The sequence below is a fragment of the Lissotriton vulgaris genome, chromosome 5 (genome assembly GCF_964263255.1).
Source record: "Lissotriton vulgaris chromosome 5, aLisVul1.2, whole genome shotgun sequence".
NCBI lineage: Eukaryota > Metazoa > Chordata > Amphibia > Caudata > Salamandridae > Lissotriton > Lissotriton vulgaris.
This window is the reverse complement of record NC_141693.1, coordinates 1,121,763,317-1,121,791,182: the sequence shown is the minus strand read 5'-3', so window position 1 is coordinate 1,121,791,182 and position 27,866 is coordinate 1,121,763,317. Positions and strand designations below refer to the sequence as shown.

At 44.2% G+C, this 27,866-nt stretch overlaps 1 protein-coding gene across 3 annotated transcripts in view; it reads left to right on the top strand.

Moving 5' to 3' along the window:
• Positions 1-27,866, top strand: part of GPAM (glycerol-3-phosphate acyltransferase, mitochondrial) — a 232,522-nt gene that overhangs the window by 77,627 nt on the left and 127,029 nt on the right. For all 3 annotated transcript variants that reach the window (XM_086922788.1, XM_086922787.1, XM_086922786.1), the window contains exons 10-11: positions 20,508-20,720; positions 20,902-21,015. In XM_086922788.1, the coding sequence (XP_086778914.1) occupies positions 20,508-20,720; positions 20,902-21,015 (327 nt within the window). The remainder of the gene's footprint in view (positions 1-20,507; positions 20,721-20,901; positions 21,016-27,866) is intronic.

Here is a 27,866-nt window from a genome sequence, read left to right as displayed (position 1 = left end):
GTACGCATCCTATCATCTAGTACTGGGCATACGTGCAGCATCTTTTGCCCTTCTTAATCGATAGCTTGTCTCCTTTCTGGTGAAGAATTGGCTTGGTAGTTTAGTCTGCCCTGTTCCCATGATGCACTGGGCCAGGGACAGACTGATTTGCATATAGCCAGGTTCTGAGCTGGGATGGGGCAGTGAGATAAATAACGGTGATGGATCAAGCCCTGATCTTTGGACTGGGTAAGAGTGGTCTGTTTAACTCAGACACTCTGTTCATCACCACCCCCTTTTTGTAAATCGTTTTTGGCCACTATAGGTGTGGCAGGGTATACTCAGACATGAGTCCCTTTCTCACTGCTCCATCAGGATTCAAGCAAGCCGGGCCGAAGAAGGCTGAAATGCCAGAAACCGGTCCCCGGTAGCTTGTCTCCTTTCTGGTGAAGAATTGGCTTGGTAGTTTAGTCTGCCCTGTTCCCATGATGCACTGGGCCAGGGACAGACTGATTTGCATATAGCCAGGTTCTGAGCTGGGATGGGGCAGTGAGATAAATAACGGTGATGGATCAAGCCCTGATCTTTGGACTGGGTAAGAGTGGTCTGTTTAACTCAGACACTCTGTTCATCACCACCCCCTTTTTAGGTTTCGCCTGCGAAGAGATGCGCTCTGCGCATCTTTTCGGCGCAGGCGAAATCCTGTTGAGATCTGTAGTGTGGCTTGGTTCGGCCCTCGTCCTTGATTGGCTGGCTCCGTAAACGGAGCCTTGCCATTGGACGAGGGGCCTGTCCGTCAATGCCGGACCAGACACGGGGGCGTTCCCGACATTCTTTGGCTTTTGCCGACGTCACGGGACGCCGGGAACGCCCCCGTGTCTGGTCCGGCATTGCCGGCACTACTGCGTCTCTTCTTCCCGTTTCCCGCCCCGTGACTGGCCGGCCGGCCAATCCTAGCGCGGCCGGCCGGAAGTGCCCGCCCCCCCGCCGCCCAGGGGAAGAAGGAAGACGGCGGCCCACAACAAGTATGGCGGCCCACGCGGGGCTCCCGTGGCCTGCCTGGAGGGAGCCCCGGAAGAAGCGGAGGACGTTGCCGGGCAGGTGTTGCCGAGTAGGACAGCTGCAGCCCCGCGCCTCCGCCCACGGTGAGTGCTGTGTTGCTCGTTAGGAATTTGGCAGGTTGTGCTGCTACAGCCTTCTCTCCACTGCACTCATTGCAGATTCCTACCCATGTCTTCAAGAGAAAGTAGATCCTTAAAAAGAGAGAGGACAGGGTGAACAATTCCCTTCCCCAGTATATGTACACACTCAATGAATTTACGATTGACCGCTGGAAGTTTCTAATCCCACCCACCTGATGTAGAAATCAACAGGGCAGAGTTTTACGGTCAGCTGTTTGTCACAAGAGCTTGGGTGGGGGCTTGTGCATGTCTAATGTCACCCCCTCGGTGACTAAGAAGACATACTTAGGTGTGGTTGACGTATTTTTGTCTTGCATTAATGTTGTCTTGGGTGTGTCTTGTTAGCAGAGATATTTAGCTCCGTGCTTTGTGAGGACAATATCTCCATTTCTCGTGAAGTGACCGACCCCCACAGACCTAAGCCGTACCGACTACTCGCTTTCACTCTCATCAGATCTCGCTATTGGGGAAGCAGAGACGAAATGGGCACTGGGAGATCGTCACCTTCGTTTGAGTAGCCACGAGGGAATGGAGATAGTGGGAAGAGGTAGGCGAGAATTTAACTTACCTTATTTTAATATAGGACTTCCCCTCTGAGTAGAGAAACGGTTGGATTATTCCCTCCAATTTGCGAGCTGTTTATTTCAAATTAAACATATGCCCTGTTGTACTAGTTAATATTCTTAAAGCTGAGTTTAATTATGCATTGTTCAGTTGTCATGCATCGCGATCCATATCTCTGGACATTGGCCCAGTCAGGGGAGTCAAACTGACTGAATGTGGATAGATCAGAATTGTGGTGATATCTTTTTTTTATAATAGCGCAGCATATACAGTTTCCAAAGCTTCTCCGCGCTTTTGATTGTGTCGTGGCGGTTTGTCCCAGTTAAGAGTTATTCCATACCTACAATTACCAGATGGCTCCATGTCACAGGTAAACAACATTTCTACTCCTTTACTATTATAAATTAACTCACTGAGTTGTGGGAGCTAAACACTTTGGTTAGTCGAAACTATGACTATAACTAGAGACTGAATTTTAAAAGCAAAGTGGTATTCTGGTGACATGACGTCCTCTTTTAACTTCTTTTTTTTGGTAGTCTTATATTCTAACCTTAGCCAGTACCTTTACGTTCCTGTCCACGTTCTTCTGTTCATACTTTGACGTTTCTTCTCTAGAGCCGTATTCATAAAACTCGTGTTTGTCACAATTTATTAATTTGTTATTTATGTTCTTGTTGGTGCAATCCGTATTTTTTTCTGTTTCTTTATGGGTTCTTCCCGTAGATGTCTACAAGGGTGCGAGGGAGCTGGGTGATGCAACCTGCCTGTCTGTGCAAATCAGAATATGCATTGCTAATGGGGGATACTGGGAGTTGTTGAATCCCATGAATGGGTTACTTTGCCTGCTGTCTATTATGTAGTGGTCTAGCATTTTTTTCTCATACAGTGTTCCCTTTCTGAGGTGGCAACTTGGGATGTTGCTTGTTGACTCTGGTTAACTCTGGTAGGACTTGTTAAATCATATCCTGTTGGTGTGGACATGTTAGTTAAGGAAATGTGCAGCATAATGCACATGGACAGAAGGAGGATGTTTTGGTTACATTCATGTGTGATCAACATGACAGGTCATCCATCATCCGTCATCACTCTTTGATTCATGACACTGGTTATAGCCATCATAGGCCCCACCCACGCTGCTTGGCCAAGGCATGTGATGCTCACCTGCTTGCTGCATACAAGTGCATAAACAAGCAGGAAGAAAGGGACATCGTAATCCCTACGGCGGTGCCTGGTAGGGACTGCCACCATTGTAGGGAATGTGAGGCCCTCCACCACACCGGTGGGCTCGAGGAGCCCGTCGGATGGGTGGCGGTCTGGCTTTCTGGCCTCCATCATTCAGCCTGCCATTCTAATATGGCGGGTGGAAACATGCAAATTGGCAGTGCATCTGCCCCGACAGGCTTTCTGTGGCGGTCTCACCGTCATTGTAATCGGCTCCTTAGTTGTTGGTTTGGTCAGACCTATTGAATAAATAGCCAGGATCCTAATACCTAGTGGTACTGCTAAATGGTCTGACCAGTGTAGCAATATGGGAGGATCTCTGAGTAGGTCCTTTACGTTGGGAAAAAACGCATCCGAGAGGTGACCGGCCTCATGAGTAGGAGTCCAGCTACAATCAAACAAATATGTGTGTGCGCATTTTTCCCGGAGTAAAAATGCAGGCCGGTTATACCCGCAAATTCCACACACTTTTATCTACATCATGGATAATTTATGCAGACATAGGTCAGAAATGCCTATGAATTAACAAAGAGTTATTGCGTCACTGTGTGACTATGTTTTAGGCTTTCATCCTTCCCACTATACCGTTCACCGTTTTATAGATAGTTTGGTAAATTTTAACTAAACAACCAAAACAGCTCCTGACTTCTATGTTCCTTTGCACAAAGATTCCAACTAAAATGATACAGCTGCCGAGTAATTAGAAAACACTGGAAATGTGTGGCGATGCATAGGTGTAAAATACACATGCAATTCACACAGAGCCCAAACCTGGCATTTGGGAGAATGCAGTCTAAGGTACTGCAGTTTCAAGAGATGGTGGTGTATCATCTGACATGAGCACCAACTACATTACACAAGTACATTAGGTAATGTTGTTCTTTCTGTGCATTGGCATTTCTAAAGTAGCGTCCAAACCTGGGCCTGTTGTGTTCCTGGATCCAATGCACAGTGGTATGCAGTAGTGTACGAGGTTGTTATTTCTTCACTATAGTTGTACGCCGTCTTCTTCCCAGTTCAGTGGTATTTGTCCCTCGCAGTTACAATTGCAGCCTCTCTCGTGTAGTCAGGACATAACGTTTCTACTTCTGAGGTTTCATTTAGCAATTTAAGGTATTCTGGGAGTTGTTTTCGTTTGAGTGGCAGGCCGGATACCAATGGTTTGTTCAGAATAGCCAAGCACTGGAAACATGGCTGTGCTTGCTTCCCTGCCCCCTGGCTGTGCTAGCTTCCCTGCCCCCTGGCTGTGCTTGCTTCCCTGCCCCCTGGCTGTGCTTGCTTCCCTGCCCCCTGGCTGTGCTTGCTTCCCTGCCCCCTGGCTGTGCTTGCTTCCCTGCCCCCTGGCTGTGCTTGCTTCCCTGCCCCCTGGCTGTGCTTGCTTCCCTGCCCCCTGGCTGTGCTTGCTTCCCTGCCCCCTGGCTGTGCTTGCTTCCCTGCCCCCTGGCTGTGCTTGCTTCCCTGCCCCCTGGCTGTGCTTGCTTCCCTGCCCCCTGGCTGTGCTTGCTTCCCTGCCCCCTGGCTGTGCTTGCTCTCCTGTGGGTGTGTGCGGCTCTGGGTGGGTGTGTGCGGCTCTGGGTGGGTGTGTGCGGCTCTGGGTGGGTGTGTGCGGCTCTGGGTGGGTGTGTGCGGCTCTGGGTGGGTGTGTGCGGCTCTGGGTGGGTGTGTGTGGCTGGCTCTGGGTGTGGGTGGCTCTGGGTAAGTGTGTGTGTGGTAGTAATTGCTGTCTGCTGAGCTCGTCCGTAGGGTACAATAGGTCTCACATTTGTGAGAGATTAAGCTAATGGCAATGTAAATGACAATGCCATTTATTTATCTGTTTTCAAAACCAACACATAAATTACAAATTTTGTCATTTACAATGCCAATAGCTCTAACTTTTTCAAAGGCGAAACCATTGCATTGTAAATGCTTGTTGTAAATCCTTCTTAATCGAGCGGCCAGTGGCTTATCTGCTTTATTACCCTGTCCAAGTGTCTCTGAATTTTGTCATAACCTTTCAGAAAAGAAGATTGTTTTCTTTCTATATTATTGTTCCTATATTTTTAATTCATATTCAAATTTTTCTTTTATGAATGCCAACATGTGCCTTGAGTGGTCGTTATTGTAAGTCTTCCCATAAGGTAGTGGCCGATGTGACCTTCCCGGTTAATACTGAAATACTTGTTTATCTGATCTATCCTCTCTTTGTCGTAGAGTCTATCTTTAACCCTTTCGCTGCTGATGACGAGCTCAGCTCGTCATCACCCACGGGTGTCGTGTGCTGATGACGAGCTGAGCTCGTCATATCTGCAGCAGAATAGCAATTTGCAGCACAGCGCAAAAATCCCCGCAGCAGCCATGTGGTTAAGTATACATGCATTGAATTTCCAGGAATTCCCCTCTAGATAGTACCCCATGGAAACTCCCATATTATGGGTGCATAGTCTGATAATATGATCAGGACTATCGATATTTTGGTTGTGTGAGACGTAAGTGTATGTCCCTATATCTGATGAATTCTGGAGAAGGATCTGTGGCTATGTGAATAAAACGTCAATTCCCTTTCTCCTGGATGGATTCCCCTCCACAAGTCAAATAAGCTGACATGTGCCAACTTATACTATAGCAGTTTTTCCTCCACTTGAGTAGCAATGTGATAGATGTTTTTGCTTCGCTAGAAGATGAACTATAATAAGGATCCCCTCCCAAGGTATCTCACATTTCTTCTTGTGTACTACATCCAGGATCGCCATTATATGTGCTTCTTGGCCAATGTTGAGGTTGAATTAGGCTGCTAGGTAAATCTCCCTTCCACTTCCCAAGTTGCCAATCAGTATGACAACATATTTTTCCTCTAGCCTGTCTGTGTGCGCTTCTGTTGTTTCTAAGTTCAGGAGCTTGTGCACAACCAGCATCTCCCCCTTCATTTCTTTAGCTTTGATGGTGGCAAAAAACTGTGTGAGATATAGCTTATAAGACATTAGTTTTGTATCCTTCGCCACAAAGTATGTCGCCTGCAAACCTATTACATCTGGTACTTTTCTACACCTTGTCTTTTTGCTGGCGTGTTCATGGCATTTATATTACAAGTATAAATTCTAACCATGTTTATTAGTTTTCTATTAGGGTGTGATCAATGCATTAAAAAGCCTAATCCACTGAGCTTCTAAGACCGAGTTACAATGTTGTGACTTTGCTGCACTTTGCCTCCCCTCCTCCCAAGTAAATGTTGGGACAAACATAGTGAAAATAAATAACATGAGTATCCTATACATATGGTGTGATGGAAAATCACAACCATGGCCAGAGACACCCTTCATTTCTGGTGTACTGTATCTTTGTGATGTTATGTGTATTTCGAAAAACACACTATCGCCTGTGAGGGTATCCTGGTGCTGAGCATGTGTGGGTGCCTAACTTTGCCTATGGTAGGTTAGTTAATTGAATGGGTAACAAAAGCCAGGCGTGTGTGGAACTAAGTAGGTACCGAGGGGTCTAAAATACCCTCCTAAGGATACCAGTGAACAGGCAAGTATATTACCCCCTTTACATGCCATATTATTTGTTGATGTCACACTTTAAAGTTATTTTCAGGGCATCGCTTGGTTGGTATTACCAAAACGAACGTGCCGAGACAAATGCCCTGGACCATTTGTTGCCCATTTGGAGTAGGGCAGAAACATGTTGGCACCACAAGGGTCAAAAGACCATTATATCCTGCATTGCTTCTTATATATTGATTCATTTAGTCTGTGCCTATCCACTGCACTAATAAAGAGATACCATGGGAGTGGATGAGGTACTTTTATTATACATAGCTGTCCCTGGATACCATAATATACAAAGAGCTCCCTGGTATATTGTTGAGCCTACCCTGGCTTTAGAGGTCAGGGTGAACCGGAGGATGAAATATTACACTGTTGGAGTGGGTGAGGGTTATACATAAAATAGGGTTCATTTTCTTTTTTCCCATCTTGTGCACAGGTGGTGTCTATCTGTGAAGCGCACTTTAGATATTTGAGGCAGAGGGGTACCCCCTATTGATATTGTAACTTAAGTTCTGGGAGAACGTATCCTCGGTCTTCCTTTGTATAACATACCCTCCAGGTAGGCTGGTCAGCTGACCTCCCTTACCACAGTTTAGAATGGTTAATTGAAAAACCAGATCTTCAGCTGCTCGTGGAATTTAAGTAGAGAGGAGAAGGCTTTTCCATCCTTTAGGAGTGTTGTAGGAGAAAACCTGTTATCCTGATCTGGTTCTGTGTATGTGTGGGATGTGTGCAAGTAGGGCTCCTGCAAAGCTGAGGTGTCTGGTTGGTTGGTGAAAGGAAATGCCACTGTTCAGATAGGTGGCACCTAAGTTGTGTTGTGCCTAAAATGAGTGTGAGTAGATTGAAATGATCATGTTTGTGTATCAGAAACAGGTGGAGCTCCCTGATGTGTGGTGTGATGGGAGTTCTGTGTGGGAGGTTGAGGATGAGTCTGACTGCTGAGTTCTGGATGGTTTGTAGTCTTCAAGTGAGTTGCCTAGTGATCCGGGCATAAAGGGTTTTCCCATAGTCCAACTTGCTGGTGACTAGGATGCGAATGACTGTTTTTCAGGAACAGGAAGGAGTGATTGCAGTCACTTGTGCAGTCATGTCCATTTTGCTGTTGTTTATTCTTGGGTTAGTGGCATGAGTGCTGGGTGTGGGTGTGCACCCGAGTTCGAGCGGCCACCATGTGAGGTGAGGTGCTCTTACTGAAGATCACTACTCCTGTCTTGTCAGTGTTGAGCTTGAGACAATTGTCTTTCATCCAGTGAACAACTTCGGTCATGCAGGCCATGAACTTGCTTCTTGTGTTGTGGGTATTGCCTCAGAGGGAGAGTATGAGTTGCTGGTCATAGTCATGAGAGTAGATGTAGATGTTGATGTGTCCTGTGCGTATGCTGTTGGGCAGAGAGATCGTATATGCTAGTGTGGATGAGCAATGAAACTTGTGGCACTCTGCGGATGACTGTGTGGGCTTCCGGGGTGTAAGATGCAAGGCTGACAGCTTGTGTTATTGCTGTTGAGAAGGAGCATATCTACCAGAAACCCATCCTTGGATGCCAATCTTGTGCTGCCACCTGATGATGGATGGAGTGTGAGAACATGTCAAATGCTTCAGAGAGGTCCAGGAGAATAAGGGATGCCGTATCTCCTCTGTTGAGAATCATGCGGACGCCGCCTGTAACTGGGCATTACTGCACCCTTTCCTAAGATGCAAGACAAATAACCATTCTCCAGTTGATCGTCTGCAATAGGGCATTGTTTCAGGATGTGTTTCCCTTTCTCACCTCTCTTAGTTTGTCTTGTTTTTTTTCCGCCCACCTATCAGGTCTGATTAGTGGAGCCACCTGTCCCACAAAGGTGGTGAGGCCAGCAGTTTCTTACGATAGTCCCAAGTATTGCCTTCCTTCTTTAAACATTAATTTTTTCCCCTAATCTTGCATATCCAGGTGAATGGATAGGCCTATCTTAAGTGATCTGTCTGGTTCAGTCCCATTGTGATTTCCGTTTGTGCGTTTCCCCTCACCAGCGTTACTTGCAAGGCATGTTGGTAGAACTGGCATCTCACACTCGTCAGATTTGATGGTTTCTATCTGATGAGCAGCTTTTAGGATCCTATCTTTAATTTCAGATGACACAATGTTGCAGAGGATGTGGCTTTTGTAGGAAGTTGGCGCTCTATATAGTGCTCCAAAATTAGGTGCACTGTGCAGAGTGGCCAGGTTTCCCTTTATTAGTGTACAGGGGCTTGCTCTATCAATCTCAAGGTGCTGTATTTGTAGTAGTTTGGCTGAGCTACCGTAGGCTTTTAAAAAGGTAGTGTCAGGCATTTGTTGCACACACAGAGTCAATAAATTAAACCCACGCTCAATAAGGAAATCCAACAAAAATGTATAAAAAATTACATATTTTTATATTTATTTAGAAACCAAGATCTACAAGATTAGGTAAGTACTTTTCAAATTAGCTTTTTTCAGGCACATAGAAAATACAGCCTTCAGATGTCACGCTTGAGCCTCCAACATGGTAATGCTATGGGAGGAACGTTCACTGAATAGTGTCGCTTGCAACCAACTTAAAGGGTAGTTCTTTTGGACTTAATATAAGCAGGGACCATCGGTCCTTAGAACCACCAGCAGTTTTGGGTTACCTGACGTGGTGTGTCCAGGTGCAGAGGTGGTGGTTGCAAGGGTAGCCTTGAATGCTACAGCTGAAGTCTATAGAGAAATCTGAAAGCAGAAAAATGCTGCAAGTGGCGACTTGGGAACAAGTCAGTCAGAACCCAAAGGGTGTGGAGGGGGGGCTTAGTTCTTGAGAGTACATTCCAGAGCCATGCCCCATTTAGAAAAAAGGGTTGATGGTGCACCTTCGGTAGACTCTGGCTTGTTGGCTCGTGTGCAGAGATGTTTTGTCTGGCGGGTCCCTTGTGTTGGAGGCTCTCACTTTTGGAACTACCTGGAGATGGGAACAAAACAGGACAGCAGGGCCACTCTCGACGTTGGCCTCGGTGAAGCTGACTTCCTTCGTGGTAGGTCAGTCTTGGATGTGTATGTGTCTGGACTGGACACTAAACAGGACTTGGCTGTTGCAAGGGGTCCGCTACCCTGAGTATTGGTGCACAGCAGCTCCTGGGATATCCTGGTGTCTCCAAACTTGGTGGGGAGACTTATCCAACCCCCTGGAGCACAGTGACCTCGTTCTGGGGAACTGCTGCGTCAGTGGACCCAGTGGTCAGCAATTCTGTGAATCTTGAAGTTGCGGTTGGTGCCTGCAGGGTAGTGGCTCCTCCAATTCAAGGGAGATACTGATGGGTTGGTGACGTGCTGGCAGCCCTCCAAGGCTTTTGAAGGATGCACATCTGTAGGATGAGTTGGGTCTTTGCAATGTTTGTGATAGAAGCATACATGGTTTGGCACCAAGTCCACAGCTAGTCTTCAGCTCTTGCGGTCTTCGGCTCTTTTTTGTCCTTCTTTGATCAGGTGAATCTGCGTTCCTGGTGTCAGGTGGCCACCTTAATACTTAATTTAAAGGTGTGAAGGTCATTAGCAAGTGAGCTACTTTTCTCTTGGGGTTAATGCACCCCCTATATGACCGCTTCCTTTGGCGAATGGGCATAACCCTGTTCCGGATTTCCTAATTCCATCAAAAACAGGATGGTGTAATCCTTCTTTTGTGGAGCCCATGAAGTTGCCCACCTTAGGGGTGTGGCTAGCTTGGCGATGCAACATCTATACTGCATAGCTAATTTCTCACCTGTTCTAGTGCCAAATGGGCCTCAGGGCAGGGGGTGGCCTTTCCCATGTATGGGGGAAGCAAGGGTCACATATCAAAGGCAGCAGGGACTTTGAAATCCCTGGCCTTGATATGCTAAATCGCTTACCATCCTGCTGGAGGAGGTGTGAACACCTTCCTCCAGAGCAGGTGTTGTTTCTGTACTCCGAGTGTGGGATGTCACCTTCAGGGGGTTTGAAACTTGTGTGCGGTGGCAGGCTGGACAATATCAGTCAGCCAGCACACTAAAGAACTGGAAGATTTCAGGGGGTACCTCCTAAGGTGCCCTCAAGGTGCATGCCATAATAAATCCAATACTGGAACCAGTATGGATTTATTATGACAAGGTGTTTGATACCAAATACCATAGGTTTCAGTGAAGCCCTTGTGTAGCTGGGGAACTCGTAACGACCAGTGCCCAATACACATACTTAAGATGGCTTCCATGTTCACTTGTACTGTCTAGTAGTTGAACTAAACAGCACAGGGGCTTATCTGCTTATGCAGATTTGTCCTCCGATGTAATATAATGCACAGTGGCTTTGGGGCTACAAGGCCTGCTGTAGGGTTGACTTACTTATGTCCTATGCAGTGACTTTGGCATTGCACACAGTGTGCCATGTTGTGTTTTCAGTCATGGTTTGCACAATGACACACAGTCTGCAATGACATGTTTCATGCAATTTGTATGGGGGTCACTTAGAGTAGCATGCTGCTTCTCTTAGGGACCCTCTTTAGTACTCATGCCCTAGGTACCTGGGGTACCACTTACTAGTTGACCTACAGGCCCGCTAATGTGTGGCATTTTCTCTTGTTTTCAGGAAAGAGCAGTCACTGGGGCCTGGTTAGCAGGATCCCAGTGCACATGATCCGGAAAAACATCCGTACCAGTGTCAACAAGCATTTGCATTTCAATAGGTCTCGCATTTGCAAGAGTTTGAGCTGTTGGCATTGTAAATAGCATTGTAAATGGCAATGCCTTTTATTTGGGCTTTGAAAACCTGCAAGTGGTGTGTAAACACGCACTTTGTACTTATAGTCCTTGCTTACGAGAAGCAAGGCTGCCAGTATAAGAGGCGCAGTTACTGGCAGCCTTGCTTCTCATAAGCAGTGACTATAAGTACAAAGTGCGTGGTTACGCACCGCTGGCGGGCTTTCAAAACACATAAATAAAAGGCATTGTAATTTATAATGGCAATAGCTCAAACTCTCGCCAATGCAAGACCTATTGTATTGCAAATGCTTGCTCTGGGATGAACATTGGTCTGTCGGATATATTTACTCCCTAATATTAACTCTTGACTATAATCCTTGTATGATTCATGTGCAGGGTCTCAAATTGTTTATTATTACCAGACTGCATGATCTTCCATTAAGTAGCGCTAAGCCTCGAACCTCCGCTACTTCTGAACACCACAGATGAAGCCTCAACATTTCTAGAGCATGTGTCACTCTTCCCAAGGTGTCTGCAACAGCTCATGGTACACCAGAGGGTGGCCCATAATGCCACAGCTCTTTCTTTCACTCATCCATCAACCAGAAAGAGGCCGGGAAGAGTGGGCTCGGGCCTACACATGGATCAGTTTGCTCCTTCCAGCACATGTGATTACTCTTACAAGAGAAAAATAAATGCTTGACATGTTCCTATTTCCTCAACCAGTCCTTTCTAAGATCAGGTAACCCTCACCTACCTCCCGCTCGGACACCACCCACACCACATTAATACTTTATCAAAGCCAAGGGGATTTTTCTAATGATCCTAAAGGTCAGAGCAAGCGCTCTAAGGAAATGCCATGAGTTCAGCTTGCCACCGACATTGGTTTCAGTATAAAATGTGTAATTTAACAATTTAAAGGCATTTGTAATGCTCCTGAAATGATATCATTATATATAAATACAAGCATAAGCAAGAATGAAAGATTGGTGATTATTTGCTTTAAAATAATTCACGCAAAAATTATTCAACTTGGAAAAACGTTTTGCCGCTGTAGCCCAGGCCCACATGCCCCTGTACTCAACCCCCACAATACACTTTCTCCACATTAGCATATTTTCTGATTCAAAACAATCCTCACCATTCCAGATCACCCTGTGGTCATAAATGGGATTTAGAAAGTGTTAGAGGCATGTGTCACTAACCTTAAGAACACCAGGCTGGTTGCAGGCACATATTTCAGCAGTTGTTAACTATTCAGGCATATTGTAAATTCAAAGATATGTCTTTGTTCTGAAGATTTTCAAATGAATTGACCACCCACCACTCCCACTTCTTGCCCCACTTTGTTTTTAGGTCTTGCGACCTGCGTTGCACTGCGCAGACCTTTAGTAAGTGAAAAACGGGGAAATCAAGCTGACCTAGGAATCGCACACGCTTGTGGGTCGTTTCCTTTCTTTTAATGAAAGACTGCACGCTATTGGGCCACTGCAGGCGCTTTGTTCCGCCCACAGCCTAGAGGTGTTTATTAAGCGCTTAATGCGCGTAAAAGAGGCGTAATAGAGTTTGGACCCACTTCTCTGCAGCGGAGGCTGAACCCAGTAAGATTTCCTACATACACCACTTGCATCTTTCTTCTCCCATTGCTGCTCTCACTTTTCTGTTTTGATGGGCTCAAGACACAGATGAAAAAACACATCAATTGCCATTTTTTATTTGATGATTTTAATGTCCAGTCTTTTTGTCTTACTGATGTGCTGTTTTAAATTTTGTTATGCAAATGCTTTTATGATATATAAAAATATCGAAATAAAACTATCAACCAACCAAAACACATGAACGTTATGTAATTGTTTTCAGATAAGTGAAACCAGCTAGCCAATTATTGTATGAAAAATAAAGATATACACGCACACACACACACACACACACACACACACACGTCGAGCCTGCCTGTGAAAGGAACCTTGTGCAATTTACCAGTCATTTTTGCGAATAAATATGTTCTAAAGAGAAGTTGTCTCTTGGTGTGAATCTGAACACCAGTGCAGCAGACGTTTTATATCATTTCAGAGCAGTGGCTTTCGGTTTCATTTCTCTGTAAATTGTAGATAAAAAAACAAACAAGCATTTGCAATGCAATAGGTCTGGCATTACTGAAAGTTTGAGCTATTGACTTTGCAAATAATAAGGCAACACCAATAACTCAAACATATAGTAATGTGAGACCTATTGCATTGCAAATGCTTGTTCTAATATATGCCCTCAATGTTTGTAGTGAGTGCACATACATGCAAGGCTCATTTCTCTGCAGTACATCTTTCAATGAAAAATTAGCATGAAAACAATAATTCAGGCCTCTAAACAACAAGAAAGTCTTTATTGATCACATCACTTCATTTTCTCGCCCTTTATCTGGCTCACTTATACATAAAAATTATAAAAGTGGCTTGCTCCTCGCCCCCCCCTCCAAAAATCAGCCTGCTGAGCCTAAAGCACGGTCATTTCTATGTACAGCATCTCTTGCTGCAACAATGAGTACACCCAAGCACACATGCATCTGTGTCATGAAGATGTGGTTCCAGCCCTACTGGTTATGCTGGTCAAAGGCAAGGACACATCTTCGCCTGCCTGCCTACCTAAAAAGCCATCATCTTGTGCACTGTTGTATATTCCCCTATGAACGCAGTCTCTGTGTGGGAGTGTGCACGCTTGCTTTCTTAGCAGTGAGAGGAAACTGGCTGCGCGCAGTCTACAAACTTTCCTCTCGTCCATCCACACAACTTCTTGGAAACAGCGCACATATACAAACAGCTGATATCACCTTGGAGACTGGGCAAGGAATGAGAAACCCCCAGAAAACAACTCCGAGGCAGACAACTGCTATGAAGCCAGAGTGGCGTGTGGCTGGCGTTTCAACACAGCGCACTTTCACTTTCCCTCCCCCATCCTCCAACACTGAAACCAACTAGGAGGGAGGGAGGTAAAGTGAAAGCGTGCCATGCGCGCACTGTGTTGAAACGCTAGCCCTACACGGGCACAGGAGATGTGCACACGTACGGAGTGCACATCTCCTGTCCGTACGCGTGTACATCTCCTGCCCCCCTTCAGCAGAGAAACAGACGACAATAGGTCTCGCCAAGGGGAGCAGCGCATGCACCGCATTGCTAGGCGAGACCTAAAAAGTAGGGGTGGCCATGGCAAAAAGGGTCACATTCTTACACCTTGGTCTTGCTCCTAGTCCTGTATGTGGTGGGCATACCCTGTGTGCTTTTATAATGCTTATCTCTGGCAGTAATGCCTTGCCTACAATATGGTTACACTGATTAGAGCAAAAAGGGGTTGGTTAAATTTATCCCGTCCTTGTTGTCTGTCATTACAAATCCTATAATCTCTACGTGATCTGTTTTCAAGATCTTCTAGCTTAATTTTCCATTACTTCCACGTCTTCTGCATTAGTCCATATCCTTGCTTGGGCTGCTTCTGCCTGGTCTTTAAATGTGTTATGTCCTTTTCATTCTTAGTCATTGTCTCCTATTGAATTAATCTCTTTTGTAAGATTTGCTAGTGCGTTTCTGAGTTTACACTTTAATTTGTTCTGATAGTCTTCTGGAGTTTCTCTTAAAGAGCTGCTAGGCACGATAACCGGTTCTGCTTCATCAGTCAGTTGTTCTCCGGCTTTCATAGTCTACATTGCAGTGTTTTGCATTGAGTATGGTGGAGAGTAGGACGGTGCTTTGTGGCAGCTCCAATATCTAAGTAGTGCGCAAGTGGCTATGCCTTAAGTGTGATCACTGCCACTAGTGTGGGAGAGAACAAACCTGGGTGTGTTGCATAAAATGGGTTATTTCTCACTTATGATTCCTAGCATGTGGTGCCTCTAAATACATCTGAGTAAACACCTTGACTGCGGAGTCAATTCTTATGTTATATCTCATATCAGCTCATGTGTGACCATGGTAAGATTCATGTGCCATGCCTGCCAGGTGGGGCTTCCCAGAATTAATAGGCTCACCCTAAAATGAGGATTCCTATGTGCTGGGTATCACTGCTATCAGGTGAGACTTACCAGACTGGGAAATTTAAAGAGAAAACAACGCTGCTGACCTTATTGTGGGAGTCGTTAGGGCTGGGATCAAACATTCTTTGTGCCCGCCAGACCTTGGAGCCTTGCAGATATGCTCATTACGTGAGGCTGCTGCTTGTCAGTCCTCGCATTCATTCTGTATGATTCCAAAATGCCCGCTCTGTCATCAGACACGCCTCCGGGGAATCCACTGTGCCCTTCTTCTTCAGGACCCTCCTTCATTTGAAAGCTAATGTGGGAATAATTTCTCTCTGCAGTTAATTCGGGTTAGGCTGGGAACTCTGTGCTAGTGCTTCTGCATAGTGTAGCACCCCTCCTCCCCCAAATCCCAGGTTTCACTTTTATTAGAGAGAACTTGCAGCAGGCTAACTTTGTATTTGTAGCATGTGTTGGACGTAAATACACATGCTTAGCATACCTCTGACATCTAGTTTTGGGCTTGTACATTTGTAACTTATTTTTCTTTGAAGAAGTTTTTTGAGTCACAGGGTATGATGACTCCTCCTATAGTCTGTATTGCCCATGGTCAAAGGCTCCTTTATTAGATTGTTTTCTCCGCCATCAGGTTCGAACGTTTATCTTGGAGCTCTGGGACCAAAGTTTCAACACCTTCCACAAGGCCTTTTCAGAGCTCCGATTCATAGCCCTTTGATGTATAACACTTGGAAGACCACCAACAACTTTTTTGTCTCAGCATTTTTTGTCACTTCAACACAATATTTTTTTACTCGGTCCACATGAGTGATGGAAAAAAATGCCATTCAGCTTCTGCCCCAAGCGGCATGCCAAATATTCCAGGCAAAATCAACACTCAGTCTGTTACTGCTGCCTGTTTCCAGAAACGTGATGAGATGTCTTAAGCTTACCTGGTCTTACAGTCAAAGAGGGACCTCATCAATGGAAAAAGCGCAGCTGGGCCCATACCACAATGTAGATGCACCGAGCCCAAGATGCGTCCGATATCATCTGGGACCAACCACTCGACCTCCAAACTGAACGAAAGAAAGAAAGACAGGGCTCTTAGTTCCATACATTTTGGTCAAATCCAACCTCTTCCCCCTCCTCTTCTACTATTACCTCTACCATCTCCTCCACCACCTATTCCTCCTCTGCTGCCAACAACAGTTATACCTCCTCTTGTCCATGATAATCACACTTCCCTCATTCTCACCCACGGGGATCACCCAGACCATCACTCGTGAAGCATAGCACAGGGGATGAAATGTACCACTTATAAAGCACCATATTATCTATATCTTCATAGCGACCCTGAAAATATTGATGAAGCATGGGATAACTGTGATGTAGACCTACAAGATGATACTGACCCTGACCTTTACCCCTCTAAACCTTCCCCACCAGACGCAGCAACTACTTACTATGAAGTCTTATGCAGAATTGCATTCACTACAGGATCCTCGTAGAAACGCTGTGCAAATTGCAGCGTACAGTACAGTGTTTGCCAATGCTAAAAGGCATACTCAAGCCCACGGCTGAAATCCTTAGGCAACCTGTAAAATCAAGCGTCCTAATCCCAAGGGTGGACAGAAAATATATGCCTTTGTCATCCGACCTAACATATAATCAAAGGGCATGTTTTTCCTGATTCTCTGGCTGTACATACTGCCAGAAAGTGGGACACTTCACAGGGAACTAGCAATGCTCTGTCCCCCACCCTCCACTGACAAAAAGAGCAAGAAGGACGACCCAGAGGGAAATCTAGTGGCAGCACAAGCAACCAACCACCTCAGGGTAGCAAATACAGTAGGCCTCCTCTCTAGATACAACAGAGTACAATGGGATGACATGCAATATTTACTTCAGCATCTCCCTGACCACAATAGGTAAAGAGGGGCATAACTGGAGCGGAAGGGAGGATAATATTGAATGCCACCATTCATTGTGCCTTAGATGCAGCAGACACAAGTGCAAGGGAGGGTAACACCAACGTCATTGTCAGGTGCAACGCATGGCTTAGAGTTTCTATCTTCAAGAATGAAGTAAAGCAACTCTACTAAATTTGCAATTTAATGGGGAACATCTGTTTGGACCACATGTAGATGAAATGCTAAAAAATAAATAAAAAAACTGACACTGATACCACAAGGGTGCCTTGCAGACCTACCAACACAAGGGTTCCTTTCGGAGGCATCCGTATAGAGGAGTATCAAAGAGAAGCACCACTACAGACACAGGCATTGCTCAAAAACCGCAGAGCTCCTATCATATTCTCAGTACACTACAAGGACATACTACAGGTCACAATACAAAGGCAATAAGGGTTGAGGTAGTGAATTTGCTTCCAGAGGGACCACCTCCACCAAACAGTGACTCTCTATTTCTTCCCCCTCTGCACTTAACACCAGTAGGTGGACGGCTACAGGACCACCATGCAGACTGGGAGCAAAATACACCTGTCCAATGGGTTCTGTCCATGATAAAAAAATGAATATGGTCTTGAACTCACATCGCCACCTCCCAATATCCCACCTAGAACACAAGCTATGTTAGCAGACCATCTCTCACTCCTGCAAGAGGAGATTCAAGCTCTGCTTCAAAAGTGTGCCATAGAGCCGGTCCCAACACAATACCAAGGTCATGGGATGTACTAGCTGTACTTTCTCATTCCAAAGAATGATGGTACTTTATGGCCTATATTAGACCTCAGGCCACTAAACAGATACATCCTGTCAGAACACTTCCACATTGTCATCCCCAAGAAGTAATACCATTGCTACAGCAAGTAGACTTCACGACAGCAATAGATCTCATGAATGTCTCCATTATTCCAATACATCCACCCCTTCGTCGATACCGGAGTTTTCAAGTAAGTGGGCAACATTACCAGTTCAAAGTGTTGCCATTCGGAGCAACTACTGCACCAATAGTGTTCACAAAATGTTTTGCTGTGGTAGAATCTCTTCTCAGATAAGGGGGCACACACATTACTATACCTAGGTGATTGGCTGGGCAAGTGTGAAAGCAAACAGCAGTGTCTGCAGAGTACTCAAAAGGTAATCAACATTTTACACAAGTTGGACTTCATGCTCAATATAACAAAATCTCACTTTCTCCCTTTACAAGTCCAACCATTCCTAGGGGCAACCCTTAACTCCATAGCAGCTAAGGGCCTATCAAAGCCCTGCAAGAGTTCAAAAGTTACAGATAGACTTGCCTCTTTTTTACCCACATCGTCAGTTCACTGTCAAAGCAGTGATGAGCCTTTTAGAGATGATGGCTTCATGTGTCTTGTGCCACACACACGCTTACACATGCTCCCCCTTTAATGGTGTCTTCAATCACAATTTTCTCAAGCGGAGAGGTATCTACATAATAGTGTTGGTAGGACCAGTGACCCATCGCTCTCTGCTGGCTGATGAGGTCTGAAAGTCCGAAACTGGTCCTAGGATGCTTGTTTCCAGTCCAGGAGGACCTGGCCTGGCAGTTCGGGCTGGACTGTTCCCATTGGGCGCAGGGTCAAGACTGATTTGCATATTGCTGGGTCCAAACTGGGTTGGCATAGTGAGGAAAAAACGATGGATTTAGACCCAGATGTCTGTACTGGGGTGAATGTATTCTGGCCATCATTTGTTGTTTTTGCAATTTAAATTCGAAACCGTCATGGTTGATGTCATTTAACTATGGTTGTACTATGTGTAGCTTGTTCTTGATGAATAGCAGGAATTCTGTCTTGGTGGGGTTGAGGTTCATGTAGATATTGAACGCCAAAGTTTGGCTGAAGAGCAGGAAGTATTTCAAATGTTCAAGTAGGATTATGTCCTGTTGGCATTGGTGAATTTTGATGCTGTTATCAGTGAGTAGGTTCCCAAGGGACTCTACATTGAGTTTGATGATATATTGGGGGACACTATTGAACCCTGATGGGACTCTGCAGGTGATAGTGATCTTCTGAGACTTGGAGGTGTCCATATGAATGAACTGGTGTTTGAATAAGTCAGTCAACCATTAAAGGACATTAACAGTGGATCCCATTCCAGGCAAAGTGTAGATGAGGGTGGGTGGTCGATAGTGTTGACAATATCTGGAGGCTGGAGTAATTTTCAGCTGTAGTCAGGATGGCATTGTCCATGATGTGTTATGCAACTGTCTTAATGCATCAGTGTGGTATGAAGTCATGTTAATCTGAATGCATGAGATGATTGGCGTTGATGTAGTCTTAGAGTTGAGCGTAGGCTGGTTTTTCAATGATCTAAAAACGGGAGGATCTATCATGTCTTGAGAGCTTCTGGGAAGAAACTGTTAGTGAAGGGACTTTCAAAATAGTGCCTATGTGTGAGGGAGCTTCTCTGTAGAAAGCTTTAATGAGGGATGAAGGCAAGACTTTATATTAACATGAAGTTGATTTTTAAAGAGATTTCTATGTCGGTGAGATCTGCTAGAGATAGGGCTGTGAAGGGTGACCATTGAAGACACTACGATACGAGCTGGTCCTAAGAAAAGAAGCATGCTTGTGGTATTGCGATGTGCTGACTGGTCATCAGTGAAAACATACAGAAGAGGAGGTTGATTGCTTGCACTTGTTTGTGGAGTGTGGGATTGGAAGGTCTAGCATGGGTTCAAGGTTTTTGGCATCTAGCCAAGCATTGTATTTTGCGGATTAAGGCCAGTTTGTGTGCTGCATGAAAGATACTCTTAACAGATGTATGTTATTTCTAAACTTCTGAAGTTTTACATTCACTGTAATGAAATTCCACTATGTAGGTTGGAACTTATATACTAGATCATTAACCTTAATTATTTTTTGTTGAACAAAAGCACTGCAAACTGATGGGCATTACATCAAGTATTTATATTTAGGGCCACTGGAATTATGCGGCACGGTTGAGTAAATTTTGCAGCAAAAGAAGACAATTTATGTGGTGTAAAGCAGCACATTTTGTTATAGTATTACTTCATTCTTTTGTCATTTTTACACTGCCTGGATATATGGTTGCTCCTCAATACCACAGAAATAAGCAACAGAAAGGTTACAGTCAGTGTTTACAACTTGGCCTTCAACTGTTCAGCAACACATGTCACTGCATGTTTAGTAACATTTGAAGTGTTTTGAGGTAGAAATATTTGTTTGTAAAAATCTGTAGATTATGCAGCATATGATGGTTTATGTGGCAAACGCAGTCGATTTATAATTATGCGAACAATGCTGTCTCTGCACAATCGCATTATTCCAACGACTCTGTTTATAATGCATTGTAAATTCAGAGACATTTAATAATATGTAATTCTCTCCTTTTCAGTACGTTCAAGAACTTTTAAAGGAACACCAGTCTCTGGAAATTTTTCTGGAAGGCACACGCTCCAGAAGTGGAAAAACCTCCTGTGGCCGGGCAGGCCTGCTGTCTGTAGTAGTGGACAGTCTTGGCACTGATGCCATTCCCGACATCCAGATTATACCCGTGGGGATATCCTATGATCGGATCATTGAAGGTCACTACAACAGCGAACAGCTGGTGAGAGCCTTGGATGCCACTGGATGGGTCTTTATCAGTGATAATGATTTTAATTGCACAGTTGTGTATTATGTGTGGGTGTGTGTGTGTGTGTATTTATATATTTATATATTCATGCATGCATCTAAGCTTCAACTTTACCATGATTTTCAGTTTTGCATTTGTTCATCTTGTTTTTAAGGGCAAACCAAAGCAGAATGAAAGCCTTTGGAGTGTTGCAAGAGGAGTCATCACGATGCTGCGCAAGAACTATGGCTGTGTACGAGTTGACTTCGCCCAACCGTTTTCCTTAAAAGTGAGTCATTAGTAAATTTCAAATTTTATCAGATGAGCTTAGCTGAACTGACATGGCCCATTAATGGTGGTATTGTTTGTTTTGAAATCACAACTGTATTAAAAAATACCATTTGTCCTCTCCATATATGCGGTATTCACATCAGTCCGTTTTACTTTGTTCAAACTATTTTGTCTGCTTCTACAAGAATCAAGCAACTACAGATACATTCTTAGATGCCATTGTTCTAAATTATTAAGAAACATAATGCCTTAATTTGTCATGAAGAAACTTAGTTTAATGTACTAATGGTGTTTCACAAAGTATGGAAATGAATCATTGATTGGTCATCTTGTAACAGCATAGCGCGCAATTAACTATCATTTGGTACGCTTCTGTTTTTATCGGTCTAAATGTATGACTTCATCACTGTACACCAGTTTAGCTGGAATAGTCCATCCGGTATTTTGTATGCTTTATTGCATCTGTTAACTCATTGCAATTTTATCTGTATTTTTTGTACATGATGGCTGCAGTTCTGACTTTGAATATCCCAGAGATTCACAAAGGTGATCAAGGGAAAGGAGACCTAAATCATTCACATACCAAGTAGATAGTCTCCAAAGATAGCCAATCTATTGCCTATCCCTGTGCTTTGGCAGGCCTCTGTCTGTTCCATGCATATGTAACACATTTTCTTTATTTTTTCTGGATTCATGTGTTATGTTGAAGCACACATGGTTCACAAATCCAGTGTTTCAGGGAGTCTAATAAGAAGGCAAATATGTTCTAATATATCCTGCTTTAATGCAGGACTGAGATATTTAGGAAGCAAAATGGTTAATAAGAAATCTTAAAATTAAGTGTATACTTAATTGAACAAAACTTGGAAATTAGTGTTTTTTGCAGGAGACATACTTGAGAAACTGGCCGGTTACTCTGTGACCAACAGAGTCAAGCAAATGAGGTTAACCTCTGTTCACTAATGACACCTGGCCAGAATGACTAGACAAATCTCAAAGTATGTGGTTTACAAATCAAACCAATATTACAAAAATGTATTCAGAATGTTATGTGAACGATTAACCTAAAATAAAATGAAAATGAAACCAAACAGTTAATAATTAAAGTGTTAGGTCAAAAAGAAAAGTATCACCAGCATTTATTGAATGATAAAGACACTGTTTTAAAGTTGGGCGGAAAATCATAAGTAAGTTAAAAAAAATATAAATATTAAAAAATCTTTGCATGAAAGTGTATGGAAAACTAAAAATGTAAAATATCACCAATCAATGTTAATGTTAAAAATATAAAATTACCAAGTGGAGCAAACCAGAACCAAAAATACAGACAAAAGTATAGGAACCAAATACCTATGAAATAATTGAGTAACAAAATATGACCTATTAAAACTAACATGAAGGAAAATTAGTGGTTAAAAAAATCATCGTAATGTTAAGGGAAAGCGCAACAATTAAAGTGTCACTTTTGAAAAATAATAGAAAACATGTAACATTAAAAAGGTAATTGTAAAAAATCTAAAATTGGGCAAAAGTGATAGTTTAAAAATATGACTTTCCTTACTTGACCAGTAAGTAAATTAGGTTCCCCCTGAAGCACACTTAAGATCACCAGCAGCTCGATAAAGTATGAGGAAGATTTTACATTTGGACTTAAAAAGAATGGCAATCAACAAATATGGCTTGGTCCATCCTCGTGGCCAGATAGCCTCAATGTGAGGTCTTGGTTAACCAATGCAACCAGAAATGTGTTTCAAAATCCTTTTTCTTATTGAGACCTTGTAGAAAAAGGCCCCTTTTGGACATAGTCACCCCCACTTTTTGTCTGGTATTTGATGTGATTTTGAGTGGAAGTGCACTGGGTTCCTGCTAACCAGGTTCCCATTGCCAGATTTATTTTCCAAAATTGTATAATTGCTTCTGCCAATTTTAAATTCCATTAGCATTCTCTGTAACTCCCTAGAAAATGGTACCGCTGGTACCAAAGGCATGAGGTGCTAAAGAAGGGTCTATCAGGGCTGCAGCTCGAACTGTGCCACCTTAAGAGACCCTTCACCAAACACATGCAAGCCTATGCAGGCTGCGTGTTTTGGTGCAGACCAAAGTGAAAACATGACATGACGCACATTCCTGTGTGCAATGTTCCCAAACACTGCATGTAGTATTTGCAAGTCTCCCCTACAGCAGGCCTTACAGCACTAATGCAGGGTGCTTTATATTACACGTGAGGGCATACCTGCAGGAGAAGATATGGCCCTGTGCTGGCCAATTCCATTACAACCAGTGCAAGTGAACAGGGAAGCCATTTTTAAACATGTGTTGGCCGCTGGGAAAACGAGTTCCCCAGCTGCATGATGGCTTCACAGAAAATAAGGATGTTTGGTATCAAACATCTCGTATTACTAAGCCGACATGGATACCAGTGGCGGATTTATTAATACATGAACACAAAGGGCACCCTAGAGATGCCACCTGACAACCTACCAGGCCCTGGTGTGTGGGCTGACTGGTTTCTGCCAGCCTGCCACCAGAGAAGAGTGTATAACTCCCAAGGGTGAGAGCCTTTGCTCTCAGGACGTCGGAAACCAAGCTTGCGCGAAAAGAGTGATAACGCCCTCTCCCACAGGATGACCTGCTGATTAGCATTCCAAGTCTGGGGAGCTTCGAAGAAGCTACCATCTTTGAAATGTCAGTCTGGCTTCCCTCACAGGAGAGAAAGCCGACCCCCTTTGCCCAGAGCCCTTTAGCCCCTGCACAAGCGGGAAACGTAGCTAGCTAGCCGGCTAGGCGTGGCCACCCCAAGCATCCCTAATCTGAGGCAGACAACCCGAAGAAATCTGAGAGGACTTCAAGACTGCGAAAATCCACTGCCTTCGGACACCACTGCACCTGTCTCTCCAAGCCCGAGTTGCAGTGGGCCAACGTTGTCAGCGTGATCCCTCAGTCCTCCGGAGACCGAGTTCACACTGTAGTTTCGCCTTTTGATGACTGCCTGATGTTGCATGCAGCTGCTGCACACAGGACCCCTCTACCGTGACTGCTCACGGTAAGGAAAACCCGCGCACCAGTCGCCCCTGGGCGTGGAGGAGAGGGCCAAAGCATCCCTATGTCTCGAGCATTGTGAGGCCTGAGCCCCCTGTTTTTCAGCCTGACTGGCATACCAGTCAAAGCCTGCAGCCTTAATGCAATGACCAATCCCCATAGAGTAACATTGGGCACCGGGTGCTGGTTGCCCCCCCTGCACCCGGTCGCCCTAGTGCCACTGGTAGTGTCCTGCTGGTGCTGCCTTGACTCTTGCTCACTATTCACCATAACTCCTTGGTCTTGTAAGTCGCTGTCCTGTACCTGAATGCTGTACTTCTTCCTTCTATAGGGTAACATTGCAGCTTCTAAATATTGCACTGTGTCGAATTTCAATTGCAAAACATACTCACCTTATCGAATTGATTCTGGTGCCTTAATATATATAAAAAGATATGTGTTCTTTTTATAAACTGGTGTGAATCTCCTTATTGAGCTGTGTCATTATTTATTGACTAGTGTGTATCTGCAGATGTCTTACACTTCCCTCTGATAAGCCTAAATCTGCTCAACCATACTACCCCCTAGAAGAGCAGCTTGGGATTGCTAGAGCAAGTCCCTGTCCACTCATAAGGAACCTCTGGACTCTTTGCACAATATAGATCTTATTTTTAGGTCTCATAGAACCAACGTGCATGCGTTGTTCTGCGAGAGTATAGTAGGCAAAACAACTCTTGAAACCAGCGAGGATTGTCCCCAATGCATGTGAGGTACTCAACCGCGACTCTTCCCCAGTGCCCGCTTGGCCTCACTTCCCAATCACACCCCATATGGTGTTCCCTCCCACTCGCTCACGCATCAAAGGCTGCTGCTCCCCGGCCAATGCGCTCCCGACCCGCCCCCCCCACAGCAATGCCAAGAGCTTGTTGATTCAGTTTTCGCTACAGCATTTCTTAGCCCGCATTATTCAGTGGACATCTAACTGCGCTCCCTATAACAGTTTTGTCATCAATATGTTCTCAGCGCAAACTTGCCTAAAAATTATTTGGTGAGCCAGGTTAAGGGCCGGATTACAAACGAAAAGTTGCTATGGCACAAATGTTAAAACCATCCTCATACTCTTCCTCTTTCTTTGCCTCGGTTTTTATCTCCTCATTCTACTACCCATCCACTTACCGAACCATTCCATCCCATTAGCCAGCTAGCCAGTAACCCACCCACCCATCTATCACCCACTCATCCATGCATGCTTCAACCCATAACCCTCTCTCTTTCATGCTTTCTCTCCTTCTTTTTTTCTCTTTCTCTTTGTCACACACTCTTATTCTGATTATATATCTTATATCTCCCTCTGTATCTCACTATTTTCTTAAGCCTTCTCTGTGCCATGTTCAGTAAACGTTAAGGAGCTTCAATAAAAAACAGTGGCACCAGAAGTAACCCCTGGGCTTCCATAGCTAGCGGCTCATATGCAGCATTTTGTTTGAGGCAATGTTTTTGTTTCACTACAGCTCCCCCGTCATTTACATTGGTGCTGTGTGTTTGCCGATATTATTTCTATACTTATGGACCTAGCCAGCGGACTTGCACAGAAGCTTGCTTTACTTTCCCATTTCATTCAAGGCAATGTTTCGGTTTCAGCTACAGCTCCACCGCCGTTTTCCGTTTAGTTAAATATTACATTTACTAATACTGTGCTATTTGTTAGCCAAACACGTCATATTGCTAATGTCTCAAATGTTTTTGCCTGTAATAGTGGTCCAATTACAATTTTTTGGTGTTATATAGTCTTTTGCTGCTAAGCGCATAATGTTTATAAATGTAAAATGGTTCTCGCTTATAGCTATCATGTGATTCCTCCGCACACAATAGTTTTTTGTTTTTTTTAAACTACGTTAGTGTCTGTCCTAACGCCTATTTTCTTGTAGCCACAGCCATCAAATTCACAGACCTCATTTTCATTTGGTGCTTTTCTTTTACAATACAAACACATCATTGCACCCTTGCTGCTTGGCTTGGTGTTAAAGCTGCACCCAAGTTCTTCACAGGTCTTCTTCACATTGTGTGCTTTAGCGCCATAGGAGAAACAAATAACTTCAAAGTAGCAGTGTAACTTGGCGTCCGTCTTCTTGGAGCCCAAGGTAACTACTTCACAGGTTTATAAAAATACCATATATACGTTAACAAGGCTGTATTGTTGCTGTTAACTACAAGTCTTGCTTTTCCGCTGTGTTTCTCTATTGCCAATTATGTGCCTCCAAGGCACAAACTTAGATCAAATGCGCTATCATCCCTTTATTACAATAATAGTTTACTTGTTAACTTAGAATACCCCTCCCACCTCAGCATGGTGAAGTGCCTTTATTTACATCGCTGGTGCTTTCAGATCCCTCCCGCCTCCCAACACAGCATGACAAAGCGCCTTCATTTATTTAATATCACTGTCGCTTTCACTTTGGGCCCGTCTGCGGAGAGAGGCTAGATGTTAAGTCTGACTCTAAGGTAAAATTTAGAAAAATGGTGAGGCAAATACACGTGTTTAGTGTGGGTTATGTAATGGCAGGCTATTGTGTTCAACTGTTTGCTGGCGGATTGTATTCGGGTCTTGTTATGGATTCCTCTAATGGAGTTCAAGCAACAGTGGTCAACATACAAGGTCTACTCAAAACGCTTGTGCAATTACAAAACTGAAACACTGATATACACTGTTTGCACTTGCCCGGCTTACCTACCTAGACGCTGTAGATGGCAAAGGCCGCTTTTCATTTAAAAAGGGTGTTGCTCTGTTAAAGATGCCCTATAAAATGTAATGAGCAGAGAGAATCTCAAAATAACCAGACGCCTTGTTAAATTCATAGACGCTGCCCTGCCACGCCTAAAGGCTAAAGAGCCTGGCCCATACCAACAAAATGACCACTGGTCTGATTTGAAGTTAAATTCAAAACTTTTATTATCATACTTTTATATCTAGGACATATTAAGGCTTGCCGGTATGTGTCTTATATTTTTGTTCTTTTAGGCTACGATGAAGAATTTTGGAGATTACATTTTTAATAAAGCAGATGAGTTACATCACGATTCTGTACTCTAATTGTTAATTTTAATGCTCTATGTATTGTATATTTTTAATAAATTTTACAATAAACATTTACATTTTTTAGTTCATTTTAAACCCTTATATTCAGCCTATATGGATTCACTTGCCTAAACAAAATAATTAACTTTGCTATGCAAAGCCTCTGTAGCTTCCCCAGACTGACGGCTCGCTCCCAATACAAATATCATTCCAGATGACAAATGCACAAAAAAGGGTACACTACAAACTGAAGGTCATTATCTATAACTATGCCCATCCATGTTTTTGTTGTGGCTCACTAGCATGTTTTTTTCTGCTACACCACACACACAACCACAAACACAACACACACAACCACACACACACAACCACACACACACAACCACACACACACAACCACACACACACACAACCACACACACACACACAACCACACACACACAACCACACACACACACACAACCACACACACACACACACACAACCACCCACACACACAACCACCCACACACACAACCACCCACACACACAACCACCCACACACACAACCACACATACACAACCACACATAACCACACATACACACAATCACACATACACACAACCACACACACACACACAACCACACACACACACACAACCACACACACACACACACACACACACACACACACAACCACACACACACACAACCACACACACACACACAACCACACACACACACACACACAACCACACACACACACACACAACCA